The 21,140-nt window shown below is 40.2% G+C and overlaps 2 protein-coding genes across 2 annotated transcripts; one reads left to right on the forward strand and one right to left on the reverse strand.

Annotated features, from left to right (window-relative positions):
• The first annotated feature begins 1,211 nt into the window (after nt 1-1,211).
• Nucleotides 1,212-2,921, forward strand: LOC102719147 (cyanate hydratase). Its single transcript, XM_006661789.3, has 4 exons — nt 1,212-1,583; nt 2,009-2,080; nt 2,448-2,556; nt 2,683-2,921. The coding sequence occupies exons 1-4, from the start codon at nt 1,312-1,314 to the stop codon at nt 2,725-2,727; spliced, it is 498 nt and encodes a 165-aa protein (XP_006661852.1). The 5' UTR covers nt 1,212-1,311; the 3' UTR covers nt 2,728-2,921.
• A 725-nt stretch (nt 2,922-3,646) lies between these two features.
• On the reverse strand, nt 3,647-18,894 carry LOC102719425 (DExH-box ATP-dependent RNA helicase DExH1). The gene is made up of 22 exons (XM_040528014.1): nt 18,733-18,894; nt 17,975-18,270; nt 17,128-17,377; nt 15,755-16,968; nt 15,152-15,302; nt 14,663-14,977; nt 12,244-12,641; nt 11,073-11,218; nt 10,711-10,810; nt 10,411-10,614; nt 10,145-10,240; nt 9,351-9,626; nt 8,870-9,073; nt 8,634-8,786; nt 8,047-8,139; nt 7,203-7,417; nt 6,430-6,589; nt 6,068-6,341; nt 5,767-5,959; nt 5,197-5,383; nt 4,349-4,717; nt 3,647-3,999 (listed from the first exon to the last, which is right to left on the reverse strand). Exons 2-22 carry the CDS (start codon nt 18,221-18,223, stop codon nt 3,868-3,870), a joined length of 5,379 nt encoding a protein of 1,792 aa, XP_040383948.1. The 5' UTR covers nt 18,224-18,270; nt 18,733-18,894; the 3' UTR covers nt 3,647-3,867.
• Nucleotides 18,895-21,140: the final 2,246 nt, after the last annotated feature.

Raw genomic sequence — 21,140 nt, forward strand, 5'->3', positions numbered from 1 at the left:
ACTGTTGCCTGTTAAGTGGAGTCACGAGATCAAAGTGTGCTGTGATTTTTTTTTCCCTTACGGCTTGTTTATCTCAGAACAAATCTAACGGTCCATTACATGAAAGTTACCCGTTATATACTTATATTATATGTTATGTATATACAAGATACAATGCATATATAAATTTGACGTTTTGACAGATTTTTGGAAGAAAACCTGTAGATAGACGTATAGCAAAATCGCTCTCCAAAACCATTAATGGTCTTTGGATGACTATAATCCACTACTTTTATGCTGAAAAGGAATAAAATCATTTTGTTACTACGTAGTTTACAACAACAATAACACAAAAAGGGGGGCTGCTGCTAGTCATCAGTAAAGAAAAAGAAGAAGAATACGTAGACCCATCAGCACAAACCAGGCCTGCAACCGGCCCAGCCTAAACCAAAAGGCTCCGGCCTAAGAGACGGAGACCCACCAGCACAGGCCCATCATAAACCATCACGGGCCTAGGCCCATTCTAAACTATGGTGGGCCAAACCCCCTGGTAGGCCCATCCTAAACCATCACAGGCCTAGGCCCAACTAGTACAGGCTCATCTTAAACGATCACGGGCCTAGGCCCATTCTAGACTATGATGGGCCAAACCCCTGGCAGGCCCATCTTAAACTATCACGGGGCCTAGGCCCATCCTAAACTATCACGAGCCTAGGCGGCACAACCAGTACAGGCCCATCCGAAACTATCACGGGCCTAGGCCCAACCAGAACAAGCCCATCCTAAACTATCACGGGCCTAGGCGGCCCAACCAGTACAAGCCCATGCTAAACTTTCATGGGCCTAGGCCCATCCAAGCTTTGGCGGGCCAAACCCCCACCAGTAGGCCCATCCTAAACTATCGCAGGCCTAGGCCCAACTAGTATAAGCCCATCCTAAACTATCACGGGCTGAGGCCCATCCTAAACTATCACAGGCCTAGGCCCAACCAGCACAGGCCCATCCTAAACTATCACGGGCCTAGGCCCATCCAAATCTTTGGTTGGCCAAGTCTATGTGGGCCATCTTTCTACGCCCGCGCAAGGTGGGCCCCACCTGTCAGGCGCGTCGTGTCGTGTCGCCCTCCGTGCGAAATTTATCTTTCTTTTTCTCTTTCTTGAGCTGTGTGAGGCCACCGTGCGTCGCGCCGCCGCCGCCGCCGCCGCCTCCTCCTCGCGCCAGCCACCCTCGACGGCGACGGGCGGCGCCATCCACAGCACACGTCGGAGCGTCGGAGGAGAAGCCGAGGCGGGGAGGGGGGGGGGGCTGCGTCGTCGTCGTCGTCGCGCAGGCATGGAGGGCGAGAGGGCTGCGGCGGTGGTGCGGCGGCTGATGGCGGCGAAGGCGGAGAGCGGGAAGAGCTTCTCGGACATCGCGGCCGAGACGGGGCTCACCAACGTGTACGTGGCGCAGCTTCTGCGGCGGCAGGCGCAGCTCAAGCCCGACACGGCGCCGGCGCTGCGGGCGGCTGTGCCGGGGCTCACCGACGACCTCGTCGCGCTCATGATGCAGCCGCCGTTCCGGTCCTACCACCCGGACATCATCCACGAGCCCGCCGTATACAGGTGCTGCTTCTCTACTCATTCGCCAACATGTCGAATGCTTCCTTCTGCCTGCCTGCGTGAAATTTTGATCCTGTGGATGAACATGCTTGCTAGGGTTGTGAGGACACCAAAATTAAGCACTGATTCCTTTGTGCTATACATGGTTCTGAAATTTGAATACTTGAATGAGTTATAAATGATGATATGCTAAAAAAATGATTCGTTCTATTTGTGGCTTACTTTGTACTACTAATTTCAATACTTGGGTATAAATGATATGCTATTGTACTGGAAGATATTGTCTCTGATTTCCAATATATGAAAATTTACCAGATGATAACAATTTTAGTACATTCATTTCATGTTGGCAATGCGACTTGGCAACACACCAGAATAGCATTCTAGTTCCTAGTGGATAGTCTTTTTAACGATGCAATTTTGCGCAGATTGAACGAAGCTGTTATGCATTTTGGAGAGAGCATCAAGGAAATTATCAATGAGGAGTTTGGCGACGGAATGTAAGATTTTTGCCTATGTTTCATTCTATTTTCTCTTCATTTATGCATTAGTTCTTGACTTCACGTTCCTGGTAAGTTGCGCGTGGACAAAGTTAAGGATTTATATACAGTAAGGACTGATGTAAAACATGCACCTTTCTCTCTCAAAAAGGGAATAAATATAGCGTGAAGCCTGTATCCTCTCTAACACCCATCCCTGGGGATTCACCATTTTGTTGTCTAGATTGATCACTATATCTTAATAGTTGTAACTGGTAACATGTTAAAATGTGGGTATCGGGAGTATTTTTTTTTCTTCAGAATGCTATAAAGGCCTTCATCTTTCAAGGATACTAACCATCTAATTTTGGCATTTGTCCTTCTGCAGCATGTCAGCTATTGACTTCTACTGTTCAGTTGACAAGGTACAGGGTGCTGATGGAAAAGATCGTGTGGTGGTCACTTTTGATGGGAAATATCTTCCTTACAGTGAGCAGGTTAGTGTTTCTTGTTTAATCGTAATAGCCATTCTATCTTTTTACTATAAGCTTTCCAAGTTATTGTTTTTCTTGCTGATCTGAATTTAACAAGAAATTCTAATCACGCAATTTTCATATCTGCAGAGATCTGAGCATATGATGTCTAGGCTGAATCGCAGGACATCTTGAGATGACTGGTGTTGGGACAAACATGATGTATCATCTGCTTCTGCTTGTGGATGGGAAAGTGCCGAGCATGTTTTTACTCGCAATAACCGATGAAATAAAAGTATTGATGTATACATGAATAAATTGTTTAAGTCGGGATACAGTTTGTTGTCACCTTTACTACTTCTATCATTGAATAAAGTTAATAAACAACACATGAAGTGTTAAATTGCATTTCATTGTGTCGAACAGAAAAAAAGTCTGAGAAATCAAGTGGGCCAATTTGCACTTTGTTTCCGTTGAGCCATTTTGTTTTATTTAGTATCAAGAATGAAAATAAAGTTGCGTGAACATATTAGATATGTTTATAGTAAGTGCAATGCCGCAAGTTGACAATATATGAAAAATGAGAGCATAAAATCCTACCATCTTGTTCAGATTAGACGGTCGCTCCATGTAACTTACTGTCTCGTGGTACTACATATTTCGCAAAGCACAAAACGACAGGTGAGCAAATTAAATTGTTAAGCACTTGCAATTTGATTCAAGTTCGTTGGTTACCTGATTTTTAGCAAGAGCGTCGCCAGTGACAAAAGAAAATGTAATAAACTGCATAGACGAGAAATACTATTTTGTGTTCTTGCGTATAATACTTAGCCCCTTGTTAAAAAAAAATACAGAAGTTTTCAATATTATACTGGATCAGGTCAAGCAAGCGCTTCTTTGCCATGAAACAAACCACAAATCAAATCCTGTTGTGCCTCTACTTACAACTCGAGAACTTGGTAGTTGGTATGTTCTTACATTGCTTTCAGATCGTTAATACAAACTTTTCGGTCACGCTGACATCGTCGTTGGCAAATGAGTTTTGCACTCTACAATTCCTGGCAATTGATAAAAAAAATGTTTCGTAATGTACTTGCACAGACCTTTAATTATCTTTTTGTCCATACTATTTTTTCTGTTCATTTATCTCATTTATCCCAGTCTGTCCATATAAAAAGAAGTGCTTTGCTTCCAAAAAAATTACAAAAAAGTGGTCAACTCTAACAAGCAAACGAAATCGAAGGGAGTATACAAAACCACTCCCTGGTATAGAGCTAATAGCTGTCACTTTTTAGTTCTAAACCTCGTTCATACAGAATGGGTAGGCAGTAGCACCTAGTGGTAAACATTTTGGCTGTGCAACAGTTCTACTGCTGCCGCCACAACGCCTTTTCCTTCAGAAAATATGTCAAGTGCAGGCTCCTCGATCTTCCTCTGGAGGAGTTTGTCCAATTCACCTCTTAATCTCTGTCAAATGAAAGCATTTCCTTAATTAGAGGAGAGGCATAGGTCTATTGCAACCATGTAAATCCGAAACTATTTTCATCAATTGCTCGTGCCAACAAGAGAATAAAACATGTATTGTGAAGACATGTAAAAGAAAAGGATGTTATGCTCGCTAGAACGAATTTGAAGGACTGAAATCAGCAAATTTAAGGGACATGTAAAACGACAGCTTATTGCTCATAGCGAACAAAATTAAGCCATTTTCCTGTGCAGAACAGTGAATCATAAATTTTACACCAGTGAATAAAAAAATGTAACAGAATAATTAAAATAGTTCAAACAAGTTATTTTGTAGGGAAGTTAGCAATACCTGAATCAACTCTATGATACGCCTTGGTGCAGAGAAATGAAGATAACCCCCAAGCATTTCAATGCCTTCTCCAGTTTTGCTCTCACTGAGGGAACCACCAAAGAGGAGAAGAGCGTAGTCTGATACATTTGTGGAATCCCTGACATAGATGCTAGCAGTTTTCACCTTTTCACTATAAACCAGATAAGGCAATGGGAATTGATCAATTCTTGCATTGACCGATGATGGATGAATATCCACTTTTCCAACATCTTTGGTGTAAAACGCTGTCCTCTTGCCTCGTCTTTTGCATTGTACGACATTTGGGTAAAGCCCAGCACATAGGACAGCACAAACCATCTCCAGATCCTTCCCATAATAATTATATGCCTGAAATTATATCATGGAAGTAAGTAGCCATACTGAAAACTTATGTTCTGGAACACAAAAGTAGATATGATTCGAGTATGGTGAAATGACAACAGTCATAATTATAGGCTTGTTTTGTTTGGGAGGCTCTAGAGTCCTGGCCCATCTACATGGATGGCCAGAATTTTGGAATTCCTAAACAGGCCCTACATGTGACCCTACAGTTAAAGCTATAATTTTTTTACAGACAGTATTAAGCATCAAGATCACAGTAATTATTTGGATAAGTGAAAAGAAGAAGGCATAAACAACACTACTAGTGAAACTAATGCTGCCTTGTGGGGAAATATAGACCTCAGCTTAGGTGAAATGGCTATACTGCTATTTACTAACACAGATAACAAATGCAATCAGAAGTTGAAGGAAGCTATCTAATTAATTCTAAAATGATAGATTGAGCTACATGTTTGAAATGTAGCATAGAAAAGAAAGGCCAAAACCTTCAATCCTCTTGTCTTGCTAACAAATCCAATATCAGATAGTAGATCGAAAAATTGATTGCGCATGTCATCCATCATCTGCAGGGTCATGGGTGACAGGAAATTTTCCCAGCAGAAAGAGCGTTCTCTTCCACTACGTCTTGAATCCTTCCATGCTTCAAATGCCTTAACGAGAGCAATATGATCGCTGGCAAAATCAGTTAACAAGAAATTATCATCGTAAGTTAAACCAAAACAAATGTTCTTGTAGAAATGTTATTGTCAAATGACATGTTATCAGCTTTAATAACCTAGGACATACCCCAGAATTCTACATCAATTGGTACTTTGGTTCCTCTAACAGCACGTAAATAAAAACAGAAAACCATCACATAGGTATTATGAATGAACCAGTACCTGTTGTACTGATTATTGAACAGAATGTTATATTCAACTACATGCGAAATATAAAAATAGATATTCTTTGCATTATATGGTGGCGGAAAAAAAATTCAATACAAGTACGACAAAAGAAAAATGAATACATAGCTCCTCACTAAAGTAACTGGAAGAAAATATTGTAATAATTACCTGCAGGAGTCACCAGCAAAGGATCTTTTGACAGCATCAGCTTCTTCTTTCCTATCTATTGGAAGGACAAATGGATTACGATATGCAAGAGCAGCAGCAATCGTTAATGCAGGATCCAGGCACTGAAAAACAGATCCAATAAGTAGCATCTTTCCAATGTTTGGATCTAATGGAAGTGTACAGAGATGTCGTCCTGCATAAACAAAAGATAGAAGATGCGCAAACTAAGTAAAAACAGCTGGATCAAAATCAAGGAAGAGATCCAACATACAAGCCTACAAGGTGCAACAAAATTTCAAACCTAAAGAAGTGAGCTCCTCCATATCATCCAATGCTCCAATAGTTTTCAAAAGCTCAATTGCATTCTTAACAGAAAGAGGGTCTGGTGGTTGCAATGCCTTGGCTAAGAAAGAGGCTGTAGCTCCAAGCTGTAAGCTTTTGATAGTAAGACAGAGTTCTTGCAAAGGAGTCCTAAGAATTTCAGGTAACTGGAACTGCGGCATTGCATCATAAATGACTTTAGGGTACAGCCTATAGCAAACACCTGGCTGAACACGTCCTGCACGGCCTCGCCTCTGTGTAACATCACAAAAAATCATGAAGTACATCTATAACTAGATTTTTCAGCTTTTACAAACTGTGATATTGCCTGAATTAATATACCTGACGGGCAGAAGCTTTTGATATCCATGATGGTAGAAGGCATGCAAGCTTATTTAAGGCATCGTAACTTGTCTCCTTTGCTTTACCACAATCAATCACATAGACAACATCATCTATTGTAATACTACTCTCTGCAATATTTGTGGCCAGAACAATTTTCCTGGAAAATACATGTCACGGGAATAAGCATGCAGGTTGTTCAAATCAGGAAGCCACTAGAGCACAGCTGGCTCAAATGAAACATAAAAACATCAAAAAAAAGTAAAATAAAATAAAGTGGTAATCAAGCATAATAAATGAAAAATGAAGCAAAGAAATAAAACTGAATGCCAGGGAATAAGAAACTTTTTAAGAAACTCAGATAGCTCAAAAGGAAACTGAGAAAACGCAGTAGAAACTTTTTAAGAAACTGAAGGCCTTGCAAGTTATTTTATTATCATCATAATTTTCCACCACAAATTCACTTGCCAACCATAGTTTTACTTGCACCAACCATATATGTACCAAAACTGGCTTTACCATTAGAGAATACAGGTACTGCCACAGGTAATTAGAAGGTAGGAAACCCAGCATCCTTCTATAAGTTCCTAACAGAAGTACAATGGCAGAGACATGACCAGAGAAAGCAAGAAGGGATGCCAGGTAGAAAGGCAAAAACTTGGTTATGAGTTATTATGCATTAGCCACAAAAACTAAACAGCAAAGATTCATACTTACAAATCCATAACGAACATCTTTTTATATATTTCTAGGTAGGTACCTAGGTGACTTACCTCATATTAGCTGGAGGTCTATCAAAAATTTCACGCTGATTGACAGTTGGCATGGAACCATGGAGTGGAAGAACTAAGAATCTATTGGAATTGCCTAGGAGATTGTTCCCTTTAATCTTGTCGAGAAGTTTTGAAATCTCATCCCAACCAGTAAGGAACACAAGGATTGCACCTTCCCCTTCATGACGACAGATGTACTCAATGGTACCTTCAACCTAAAATGTCAGCACAAAGATGTTCTACATTAGCGCAGTTTAAAAGTGAATATATATAATATAAACAATACTGAGAACAAATAAATGTGAGTGCAGGTGCAGTGCAGCCATTCAAGAGGCAATAAACAGAATGCAGCAATTGACACTTGGAACATCACCAAGGACAATACTAATAGTAAGATTGAATCCTCTTAGCACTACATAAATGTCATATAATTGAATCGAATCAAAATGAGCAAGATGAAAGAATTGTAAAGTCATGAGTATTGTCCGGATGGTTGAGCAGTTCACTAGTTTTCGATCTTCTGATGAATAATATAAAAACAGATAAGAAATAAATCAAGTATGAATGAAATATAAAAGGCATTTCCATCAGTTTTGTTTCATTTGCAGAGAAGAATGCTGTACATATATTTGCATGGAATAGTCCTTATAATCAACTGTTTCTTTATGCTCTTACTACTGATAAAATTTTCTTTATGCTCTTACTACTGATAAATTTCAATACGAATGAAGTTGAACTAGCACAACTATTAGTAGGCAATGAGCAATGTCCCCTTTGGCAATGTCTTTCATCAATCTCCACTTAGTTGCAACAATGCAAATGAGTAGACAGTAAAAGTACATACAAGGCTCAGATTTAGTTCGGTAGCAGACCAAGCTTCAAGGGACTGCCTAGTTGCAGCGCTGTAATTTCCATACTCCTTATTAATGTCGACATTCTGGAGAAGAAATAATAAGTGAGTAAAAAAACAGTGTTCCCTGCAGTCATTGAGGATATAAAATCAAGAATTTCACTTCGGCAATATTTTCCGACAAATTAATGTTCAAGAGTGATAATACGAATAACAGAATTAGTGAGAGCAGAACTGAATAAGTGTGGTAAATTGGATGATTCTTTGACGTCAAAACTACTTATAATCTATCAATTTATTTTTGGTAGAAAAATAAGAATGGTAGATATAGCCCAGTTGTTATAATGTGCTCGGAATAAGAGAGACTAGTTAACGAGTGTCTAGTTATAAACACTAATGAGTGTGTGTGTGTGTGAGAGAGAGAGAGAGAAGGAAATAGACGACGGAATTGAGAGAAATGTCTTTTAGTTTTGCGACACACTTTGCTGTATACTATGAAAGTAAATTTATATGCCTTATATTTTGAACAGGAGGGATCAAGTAGCTGGGCTGGCACAATGCAAAAAGTAACTGAAGTTTACCTCAAAAGCATCAGATATTGGATCACTCTTAACTGATGCAAGCCTCTTTCTTCTTGAGTTCCCTTGAAAATTGTCCTGTTCAGATTTGATCCTGTACCGGGTCTTCTCTAAAACTTCTTCCAAAAACAACTCAGTAACAGGAAACGTGAATCCCTGCTCAAAGTACTTAAATGTAAGCAGTGCATAATGCTTAATCTGGCATGTCTTTTATCAATGCTCATGAAATGTGACAGTACCGGGATATGCATAATTGGAGCCTCTCCAAAGTATTTCGAAAAAAGTTCTGCATTTATAGTTGCACTCATCAATATAAGGCGGAGGTCTGGACGCCTTGGCAGAAGGTCACGAAGAATTATGATGAGAAAATCTTCATTCATGCCACGTTCATGAATTTCGTCAACTAGTAAATGGCTTACACCAACCAAGTCTGGCTCCTGAACCTGTGTTCATAATTGTTTGCAGCAAATGTAAGCTATGCAACAAACAAAATGAGCTTATCCACATGGAAATAATGGGAAATAAAATCTGGAGCTACAGACACACGCAAGAAGCATGTCAACATGACGGAGCACAACAATTATGAACCAAAAAAATGAATCAAGGTAGACTTTGTTCAATTTTAAGCAAAGCAACAGAAAAAACAGTGCAAAACAAAAGAGTAAAAATCATAAATCATAAATACCTTAACTAGAGTGAACAGTGAAGTCAAACACATACCAATCTTCTAAGTAGAACTCCTGTGGTGGAGAATAGCAGTCTGGTTTGTGCAGATCGTTTTGATTCAAGGCGAATCTGGTATCCAACGGTATCACCAAGCTCTTCACCTCTTTCAGATGCTACACGAGCTGCAACCGATATGGCAGATATACGGCGAGGCTGAGTACATATTATGCTGCAATCAGAACCACGAAGGTTTTCTATCTCCTCTTCTAGTATGAACTGCGGAAGCTGTGTTGTTTTACCACAGCCTGTCTCACCAGAAATAACCAGAATCTGAAATTACCAAAGAAAAACCAGTAAGGCATGTACAAAGATTAAATTGGCAGACCAATAAGGCAATAACATATTTTAGAACCCTAAATAATATAAATATCACTAAATTGCAAAAGATAAAGATGAGCAGCAAAAAAACCAAAAATGGACAACATTAACTATGTGTCTATGTCATCATCAGAAAGTTCAAAATATGGTAAATCTGGGACCACTATATTCAAGCTACCACCTATCTATCAAAACAAAATATTGGGATCCCATTCAGAAACTAGATTTCTGAACAAAAGGAAACACAGTAACCATAAATGATAAAGAATGTAACATAAGCTAATACTCCTTCCTTACCAAAATAAGTTCATCTTTCTAGTTCAAATTTGAACTAGAAAGATGAACTTATTTTGGGACGGAGAAGTAGTTGCTAAGGATATATGTGCAGTACTGTTAGAGAACACAATTTCAATATATGAAATGAATGTATTCATCTACATAGATGAAAAATTGGATCTTATGTCTCTTACCTGATTGGCTGCTACTGCTTTTAGAAACTCCTCTCTCATGTTGAATGCTGGTAATTTTTCCCTAAAAGATTGCATCGATCTAGCACTTGGCATCAGCTGGAAGGAAAACACAGATGGTAAGATCTCTAGAACAACCAGAGAAAAATGTATACTTCAGCATTTTTTTCTATAGGTGTGGGTGTGTGTTTTGTGTGTGTGTGTGTGCATGCATGGCACAACAATTAAAAACGATGGAGTTTGCATTACTGGAGAATCATGGGCATTACCTTCCTTGAATTCTGCATGTCCCTAAGCTCAGAACTGAGCTTTTCTTTATTAATATATGTTGTTGATTCAGTTACTGACGAAGATGCGCTTGGCCGAGATTGTCTCAATGTTAGAGTAGATGTGCTTGCAGAATCATTACTATTCGACTTTGCATTGGCCAAAAGGTTCTCTACTCGTCTTTCAGTCTCACTAGACATCTTAATCTGTCCATAGAAATATAACAAGACGAGTAATGATAAGAAAATGCACCTATATTATTTGAGTACACAATACTCTATCAATAAGGAACTAAATAACACCTCCTGTTGTGTTGATCCATGTCTCTCATCAAGGTCAGCTCGATAATCAGGTAGTGGAACTTTACTGAAAACAACTGTCTTCCCTTTGTTGTATGCATTGCTAACTTCCCCCAGGTTAAAAGGGGATAATGAAAATGGAATTTGTCAGCCCCCAAGTGTGAGTTATAGATATAGAAAAAGGCATCAAATTATCAAAATGATCAATTAGATACTATCAGGTAGTCATTTCATCGCTTTATTGAATACAAGTTAAATAAGTTCCAGCACCAATTACAATTAACAAAATCTGAGAACGGTGATGAGAGCAAGGAGTTGAATCTAGTAAAGAAAAGTAGAAGGCTAAATAGAAATGTGGCCCTTACAAGTAAAGCCCTTGTCTTTGAGCCATATTTGCCAGTATGTTCTGTCCATCACGCCCAAAATTTCTCTTAACAACTAGCTCCTGTTGAGACCCTTCTCTTAATTGTATTATCTTATTCCACCACTCGTTTTCATCAACCTTTTCCACCTGAAGATGAAAAAGAGGCATGTATCTTATACTCCCTCTACTTCAAAATGTAATCAGTTCTAGAATTTGAATCTTGTACCACAATATAAGCATTACTAGCACTATTCACAGTACTACTTGTCCCATTAATCACTTCCCATTCAAAATTCTTTCCATCTTATCCCTTTCTACCCTTCTACTCCCATCCATTCCTTATTTATTGAAGGGCACCATGGTATTTTTCCTCTCAATCTTAATCTCTACTAAACAATCTAAAAATGCTTATTTTTGGAATAGAGGGTGTAAGTTGCTATAAGAAATTAAAGCAGCTTAGACCATGTTTGTTTCTACTTAGGATTACTGCAATTTAGATCATTGAGCTAGATTACTATAAGCTAGAGTATGTAATGGATGACAAGGTGGGTAATTACTTTAAAGTACCCAAGGGTAGCGGGTCTTTAGCCACCCAATAATTTGAAAAAAGCACCATCGCAGTAGCTTATCAGAGTACAGTAATATGGCCTCTAGATTATAATAAGTTATCACAATGATCTAATTGTCTGTTACAGATTATTTCTATAATCCTAAGTTGAAACAAACAGGGCCTTGGTCAAGTTTTATGTCAGGCTCAATTGCACCAGACCAGCGGCTGGTGTCCACACGGACCTGTTCCTGGCATCAAACTCGTGCAGAAGAGAACATCACAGGACATGAACATGGAGTCTAACTCTAGCTGGTAAGCTTAAACCTTCTAAAAAAATTGATTCTCAACGCAGCTAACTATTTTGTGTCAAGCAGCACGAGCGTATCACTGCTTTCGCCAATGAAAGGAAATAGTGGGTACAACTAGCTGTTTTCTACGAGCTCCAGAAGGTATTAATTACTACATTAGTTTGATCCAAACTAACGCCGAACCAACTCCCGTGAAAGCATCACGAATCGCGATTAGATCACACATACTACCACATCATCACCCACGCAGCAACGGATCCAAACCCCAAAACACCACGGCACCAACAAGCTCGGGCACCCCCACCCCCTCTCACCTCGCCGGCCATCTGCCGGAGCCGCTCGGCGCGCCACTGCGGGTCCCACCACCTCTGCTCCCCTCTCCCACCCCCACCACCCCTCCCCCCTCCCCCACCACCCCCGCGCCCGCGCCCGCGCTGGGAGTTCGGGCCCCCGCCCCCGCCGCCGCCGCCGCGACGCCCGCCGCGGTAGGACATGGCGCGAGCGGATACGGTAGCAAGGGGTCTGCGGGAGCAGGCGGTGGTGGTGGCCGCCGCGCAGGGGAGGAAACCGCCGCCGCCGCGGGGGAGGAGGAGGAGGAGAGGGAGGCGGCCGCACGCGGAAGAGTGGACGAGCATCCGGGCCGCCGCCACGGGGGAGGGGGAGGAGGAAATATAGACATCCGGATGCGGATCCCGGTGGAAAGTAGTGGAACCTGGGTTTGGACCCGTGGGCCGACATTCCAGTGGGCCCGAACGGCAAACCGGTTCGATTCCTCTCCTCTTTCACTCTCCGTTTTTTCTTTTTTCTTTTTATGTTTTGTCTCTGAATGGCTTGGTCCTTGGTGTGATTGACGTTAATGGAACTGAATTAAGGTTGTTGTTGTGAGGACATTTTGCTCATATTTTATAGTAGTTCTATGTTCGTACTAGTAGACCAGTTTTATCTTATGTAATAAACTCCAGTTTGCTAAGAATCCTGAAGTTAAAAGCCATTCTAAACAGGCCAGACCGCTAGGTACGTGGTGTGTGCTTTCCTTCGGCCATTATGTTTACGATAAGATTATGTCAAAATTTTAAAATTCTGACAATAATTATTTTATTAGAACAGGTTTGTAACACTTTGATACTTTTCAAGACATATTTGTGTATGTTTTCTTTGTATTTGAAAAGGTTTGACCAAATTTTATTCCAAACATCAAATATTTCTTTGACCGGAGTAGTATATTTAGAACTACTACAAGAGGCATCCTGTACTTGACAGACTCTTGTTTTGATATCAAATACTACTCCAAGAGGCATCCTGTACTTGACAGACTCTTGTTCTGAGACCAAATACTTTAACAGAACTGGAATTGGTAGTTGGTACAAATTCAGCTAGAAAAAATCGATTGGAAAGAGTACACAACAATGGGAATTTCATGACTGTTAAAAACAACGCTCCTTGTCATAAAATGGACAGCACAGTGACGTCACGAGAAAACCTTGAACACTTCAGCATTTCATGCACAAGGGCCTTACTGACGTTTCAGGGAATAACGCTGAACCATTTATCCACACCAAGTTTGAATGAACTGGATGGAGAAGGCTTCAGCAAAGGGCATAAAATTTTCAGTGAGCGTGAAGCATTAGGAGAACACGAGTCAATGTCCAGAATGCATTTTCATATTGGATGGTAAGAGTTATTTTTACATGTTGCCACCTGCATTAGGAGAAGAACATGAATCGATGTCCAGAATGCATTTCCAAAGTTGCTCCAGAATGAAAGCACTGTTAACTCTAAGCAGCATGGGTCTGGATTTTCACAAAAAGAACAGGTTTCATGGTGAGAATAAATGAGTTAGCTAGCTAAATTTTTTATAATTGGTTTTATGTGAGGTACTAATTAATAGGTGGCTGCAAATCAGCTTCCTGTTTCAGTACAAGATCATGAAGGAATTCATTGATGGGGCAAAAGAAATGGGCCAATTTGGAGCAAGCTTACCAGACAAAAAGGAGTGGGAATCCTTCCATCCATCAGCCATCAGACTCAACAAAACCACCAAGAAGATTGAGGCACCATTTAATTTTGGTGGGTAGCAGACAGTCCCATAAGTACATGAAAAGAGACCAATATCTACCAGCATTCATTTTAAACCAGTACAAGATAGACCGCTGAATGAACAGCATAAAGGCTGAAGGAACTTGATGGAGGAATGAAGGAATGCCTCAGGGGAAGTTCAAACAGCATAAAGGCTCTGTTGAAACTGAAACAATATAATGCTTTAAAAATATATATAAACAAATATGTCCAAAAGTTCAAACAGAAATGCAGTCATACGATAGTTCCACTGGATTACAGAAAATTTTAAGGACCTTAGTAGTAAGTGCATCAACAACTTTTCATCTGCTGTTGAAGTTTCTAAATGCTGGAAGATTTTATATTAAACACCATAGATCCGAAGACATTTTGCTTCTCAAGATATACTCACAGCACATTTTTGCCCTGACCATAAATCTATGTAAGCAAAGTTGCTCTAAAGTCGAGAGAAGTATCGTTTCCCAGAAATTTACATAGAAATACACTGAGGCTCTATATTGATTGTTAATCATTTTTTTCCAACAGTTTCTGATGGTATAATCTCCAAAAGGTCATGACTGGAATTCTGCAATCTACTTTTCATCCGTATACAAGTAAAACATTTCGAAAGATAAACAATAGCTGACAGTTTCTATAGCACCTGTACATACAAATGTCACCTGAAAGGTTCTACAGGTGCTGTTTCTTCAAGAAGAGCAGCAGCCTGAAAACATTCGGCAGCTTCTACTGCTGACCGGCCACCTTCCTCTTTGTAGAGTAGCCCAAGGTTAAACCAAGCCACATGATTTGTTCTATCCAGTTGCAATGCATCAGTCAGAAAGCACCGTACAGAAGGCAATGGCCTGTTGCCAACCTCTCGAATAACAATAGCAATTGATATCAAACTCGGAACATGTTTACGATCAAGGTCCAATGCTCTGAAATAGGATCCCAAAGCTTCTTTAGACTGACCTTTCGCTTCATACAGTTTTCCTGCAAACATATATGTGAATAATGTTAAAGAATCTAAAGCTTTTCTTATGGGTTGCCATTTTGCGTTTTGCAATGTCAAATAGAAGGAAGAGAGTATAAAACAGTAGAAATTTTATCTTTGGTGCCCACATCTAAAGTTGTCACACACGTTTATGAGAAATAAACAATAATCACCTGTAGCATGCCAAGCCAAGGCAGAATATGGACTGATGACCCTTATCCTGGATACGCAAACCTCTGCGTCCCTCCACTGTGACATGCATAGGTACAAGAGAGCTAGATCATACCAGGTTTCCAATTCCAGGCTTCTATCATCCTTAGTGCCCTGTAAAAAGTTGAGATAGATTGTCAGAGATGAGGTGCCTTTTATTTACTTGTCAGCTGCATCACAATCAACACAAAATGCTTACAAGCTCAGCATTCGCATGGTCAACATGCTTATTTGTTCCATGCAAGAATGCGACCAAATTCATTACAAACAAAACTAAAAGAAAAGTGTGCTGACTATTGATAGTTACATATGTATAAATCTGACGTTTTTGAAACTCTTATCCTGCTTTCTGAAAAGAAATTAAGTAGGTAACAATACATAAAAGGATTATCCTCTTGCCATGGATATTGGAATTAAAATGAACATAAAATCTTGTGTTCAGCTCGTAGAAAATGCTACCAGATAATTGATCTAACAGAAACAGTACAAGTAAGAACTACTAATCTGAGAGATGTTGCACAAGAATATGTGATTCACTATGATTTCAAAATAGAAATTGAAAGCACCTTTATCAAGAAGATCCCAGCACTCAGGCTTTTCTTTCTGAGTTGAATGACAGCAAGAAGTTTGGTGTATGTCTCGACAGCATTCCTAAGTTGCCTCTGTGCAGCCTGAATTCTGGCTTTGGTTCGCAATAGATCTCCTTCATTCCATTTCCCAGTCTGATCAAGAGCAGCATCAACAATGGTTTCAGCATCAGCAAACTGTTTCTGAGCAGTCAGTACTCGAGCTAAAAGAAGCCAACTCCTCAATTCTGATCCAGCCTCTAATTTCACCAACTTCTTGGCGTAAAAGGCAGCAGCATCTAATTTTCTCTGCTCAGCATTTTCAAGGCTGAGACTGTACATTGCTCGAGAATCCTTCCCATGCATCTTTTTTTCAGCATTTTCAAGCACCTCCAGAGCTTCACACTGCCAAGAAGCTCTCTCTGTATCAGATGGGGCGCATCTAGCTTGATTAGAAAGGTTAACTCCAAGCAGAAGGTCTGCAACACCTGCCATTTGCTCACAGCCTCCCTGTATATTGGTTATTGCTCTCCGTGCGAAGGAAGCACCTTCAGTATGGGCACTCCTTCCAGTGCAAGCCTTCGAAGCTAAGAGGAGTTCTTGGATTTTGTCAGAATCATCTCCAGATTTCAAAATCCTTTTGAGAAGATTCAGGGCGGTCAAATCATCTTCTTCGGCTAGGTAACACAATGCAACATTGTATGACCATTCTCTATTGTCCAGCAAACCAGGTAATAATTCTTCAAATTGTACAGCTAGTGGCTTTAGTTGTCCCGAGATGGACAGTGCAAAAGTAAGGTGATGCATTACAGTTGGGTCCCGCTCAACCCTGTTGAGATTGAACTTCCTTAATAGAATCATTAGAAGAAGAATAGCCTCTTCCATGTTATTGCGAGGTACAAATGAACCATCCAACTGCGAATGAAGATTTGGAGGTCGTGCTTCACAGCCGCTATATAGAAGAAAAATGGCAAATTTCTTTTGTATACGAGCTATGGTCTCTCCATCAAGGTTCCATTTATTTAGAAGAGACCTCCTATATGAAGAAATGGCTTCAAGTGAAAATCCCCCTAGTTTCCATAGCTCAGGGAGCAACTCTACAGCCTTGCAGATTATTTCATTTAATTTACAATCTTTTCCAAAGCCTGCTGGCAAGCCCTCAGGCACTGCTGCCTCCACAATATCCAATATCATTCTGCATTCTTGTGCAGCTTCTGCAAAACCAAATTGAAATATTAAATTGATGTTATTCTTGCAAGAATCTTGCACAAAATTGTAGGAATGCCAAGTTGCCAACAGGACTGATTCAGCTCTCGTTCATAAGACAAAGGACAACAAATACACAAGCATGTTGTGTGACAGGTATGGGTTACCTTTGAACTTTCCAAGATCATAAAGAGCTCTTGATTTAAGGTATATGGCCTCCATGAGCAGGCTGACAGCATGCAAGGGCATTGGTGGAGAATCCCATTGAGAGCGAGATTTTCGACGATCTGCTTTTCTAGCAATTGAGATTTTCATCTTAGGGACTAAAGCAGATATATCTATCCCATCAAATACACGAAGTGCTGCTTCTACATGCCCACGTTGGTATTCTAGCCTTCCTAGTAACGCCCTTGCTTCCTGCAAAATTTAAATATATATTTCATGATTTTGCACCGGTTTGGGTGTTCATCAAGCTTTCAATCAATAAGTCACAAATACTAATATCCTGAATATGTGAAGTAACAAAAGATACTAGCATATGATCCTCAAAGAGAGAATGAGAGACTTAGAGGTTGTCAAATAATCATCTGAGGTGCCAGTGCAGCCATGCATATTGCAGGTCGTAAGAATTGCAAAATAGAGAATATTGTGTTGCTGGCAAATCATAAAAAGAAAATGATATTGCTGATGACCTATCAAAAGTACAGAAGGTAATCAGTGAGTTGATTCTGGTAGAAGATAAGACAGGAGTACATGTATTAAAGTAAGCCCATAAAAACATGTAAGTTCAGCACATGTTGAATTTTGCATACAAATACAATTGTCTTCAAATGAGAGCATAACATGAAAAAGAGGTGATCAAGATTAACTTAACTAGGAAGCATATTGGCTGTCATGATAAAATTGTTTCCCAGGGAAGCACGGATATATTCACAACAAACATGTTCAGAGACTTTGAGTTCACCAAGCAATTGTCGCAAGATCAAAATTAATTTCAGAAAAAGCGGTACAAACCTCATGGTTAAGGCAAACGCCCTCCCGGAGGGACAGCTCAGCCTCCTCAATGTTACCATTATCAAGGTACTGTTCGATCTCTCCATTCCGGGACGAGTACCCACTGGCCGAGCAATCTTTGGTGATCGCGGATTCTGGTGACCGGAGGATCTCATCTGCCCCCTTCAGCTGCTCCCCGGAGCACAGGCACTCCATTGCCATCCGCCGGACAACACCCCTGGATCTTCCCCTCTTTTCCCTACCCTCCATCCTTCTCTATCATATAAGGTCTTCCTCCCATCTCGCCACACAATTACCTAACATTTGATAGCACATTCAAGATTACTACCAACTTCCCATGTGATAGATAACCACAAGATTCGCATCATAATACAGCACAGAAGGCGGCAATCTCGTACTACCAAACTCTAGTAAATAATCACATAGCATCACGGATACTCCGCAACACGAGATATTTTTCTTGCGGTATGTGAAAAGCAAGAACACAGCTTTGACCAAGCTCGAGTACAGCAATTCGCGAGTCCTGACTCCCGACCTAACGTAGGACATGGGGGGTCATCTGAACCCTAAATTTTACTCTTTTTATAACCCCAAAAAAAAGATCTTCCTTTTGTACTGCACAGAGCATCAAAGCAAGCAAGAAACGAAACAAAACGAATCAATCCAATCCAGGACGGATCTCCAGCCTAGCGCCCAGCGCCTGGCCCATGGAGAAGGCGCCCGCGGAGGAACCGAGAGAAGAAAGAGCCGGAGGATACCTTCAGTCAGGTTCAGCTCCGGCCACGCCGCCTCTCCGTCCTGGCTCAGGGGAAGGAGGCGAGGGGGGCGGGGAAGGAGAGGAGGAGAGGAGCCCGCCCGTGCCGCGCCGCGCCGCGCGTGCTCGCCGGCCGCCGCAAGCGCGAGGGAGGAGCAGTGCAGATTGGGAACAGGGAGGGAGGGAGGGAAGAGTCGTGTGTGGAAAAAGAGAAAGAAGGGAGGGGTATTTTGGTGATTATTTGTTTTCTATCTTTTTTTTCTATTTAAAATGGAAATTCGAATACTTAAAATTAGGTGAGATACTGAGATGCGCCTTGTAGTGGGTAGAGTCAGTGTGTATCACTTTGCACCTAGCAGGTTTTAGTTTGCTCTGTGCCCTGATTTTATTAAGTTTAGGTGACCCAACTAATATATATTTATTTAAATATTATAAATGCACCATATTAAATATATTAGATACATGTCAAAACAGGTCAAAAAATATACTAGATAAGTAGTAAATTAATAAAAAAAAACCATCAAGAGATTTTTTTCCTTTTTTTCTCCTCATATATTTTTTTTTTTACTTTTTCACGTACATATATGCTTTACATTGATTTTTTTTCGGTGGTACTGAGTCTACCCAGACCACCCCTAGATCCGCAATTGCTTACAATTAAAGATAAATCTCACAAGATATGAGTGAAGCTTTTGAAATTTAGATTATGTTTCCTGAATTTTCCTTCAGATTGCATATTTTTTTATGAAATTCATGTAGATATGATGGTGTGCTCTGGTGTTAAGTGAAATCTTTTTTAATACAACCTATTACCTAGTGTAAGAGCATCCCAACAGCTCATCTACTCCTTCCTTCGTCCTAGAAATAGAGGATAAAGAGTAAAAGTTGAGCTTCAGCAGAACATCTATCTCATCATCTATCGTTGGATGTCATCCATGTTAGGAGAGAGAAACTCTATATTTAGATGTTCTCTCTCCAATACTCCAAATAGATATAGAAGATGCCATGTATAGATGATCTGCTGGAGTACAAAGGGATATAAAGGATGAAAATATTTTAGATGATTATCCAAATAAAGATATGGATGACCAAATTTAGATTAGCTGTTGGAGATGCTCCAAAGGGAAAGCATATGCTATATCTGGTCCAAATTCCAAAGTGCAATAGAGCCCGCTTTAACTGGCGCAAAGTGTAATTTTAGGCCTTGTTTAGTTCCTAAAATATTTTTCCAAAAACATCACATCGAATTTTTGGACACCAAAATAAAGTATTAAATATAGATGAACCAAAAAATTAATTGCACAATTATAAAAGAAATCTTGAGACGAATCTTTTGAGCCTAATTAGCCCATGATTAGTCATAAGTGCTACAGTAGCCAACATATGCTAATGACGGATTAATTAGGCTCAAAAGATTCGTCTCGCGGTTTCTAGGCTAGCCGTGAAATTCGTTTTTTCATTCGTGTCAGAAAACCCCTTCCGACATTCGGTCAAACATTTAACATAACACTTCTCCCAAAAATTTTCTCAATCTAAACACCATCTTACTTTAAAATTTTTCAACATTACATACCACCCAATACAACGCCAAAAAAAATAGTTATCCAAATTTCAAATCTGGATTTTTTTTTCTTAATTACCCTTTCCCCAAGCCCATGCTTTCTAATTCTATTCTAATCCTATACAATCCTTTTGGTAAAGTGCAATTGTACAAAGAGGTAAAAAAAATTTATAGTACCAAATTGCTCTTTGGTAAATCCCAGGGCATTTTCTACACATTTACCTGCAGACAATGTGCTTAAAAATCCAGCCTTTCCCCCACCAAACTTGTGTGGGCAAGCCATGCCCCATTTTGTGCGGTGAAAGGAATGAGATAAGTCTACTACACTGTGCTCAACACAAAGGACCATTTGTCCATTTGATATCCATCTGCACTCTGCACCCAAAGAGCAAGAAACAAATGCAAATCGATCTGGACCCCCAATAGCAAGAAGAAGAAGGAAAGAGACATTCGTGCTGTTGCTCTAGCTGGCTGTGGGTCTTTGCAATCAATGCATTTGCAAAAGAGAAAAAGAAGTTCAGACTTGGTGTTCTAGATGATTGCTGTACATTGCCGCGTGCCCACAATTGATTCAGACTTCTGAATTTCAGTGAGATTCAGAGGACATCTGCTATCAGGAGAGAGAAAAGGATAGCAAGAAACAAACATGAACTGAACTGTGTTTCCTACTCATAAAATTCTTTTCCTGTCGTTTTTATCTGCTCATCCTGTATGACAGGTAATGTGCAGGACAGGTCCAATCCTCAAGTCTGGATACAGTTCAGCTTCCTTTGCTGTTCAACAATGACAGGTAAAAAGACCTCCTTGCCTGCAAAGAACAAGAGGAAAAAGACACCTGTGGCAGCTTCTTT

This window comes from Oryza brachyantha, chromosome 10 (genome assembly GCF_000231095.2).
Source record: "Oryza brachyantha chromosome 10, ObraRS2, whole genome shotgun sequence".
Taxonomy (NCBI): domain Eukaryota; kingdom Viridiplantae; phylum Streptophyta; class Magnoliopsida; order Poales; family Poaceae; genus Oryza; species Oryza brachyantha.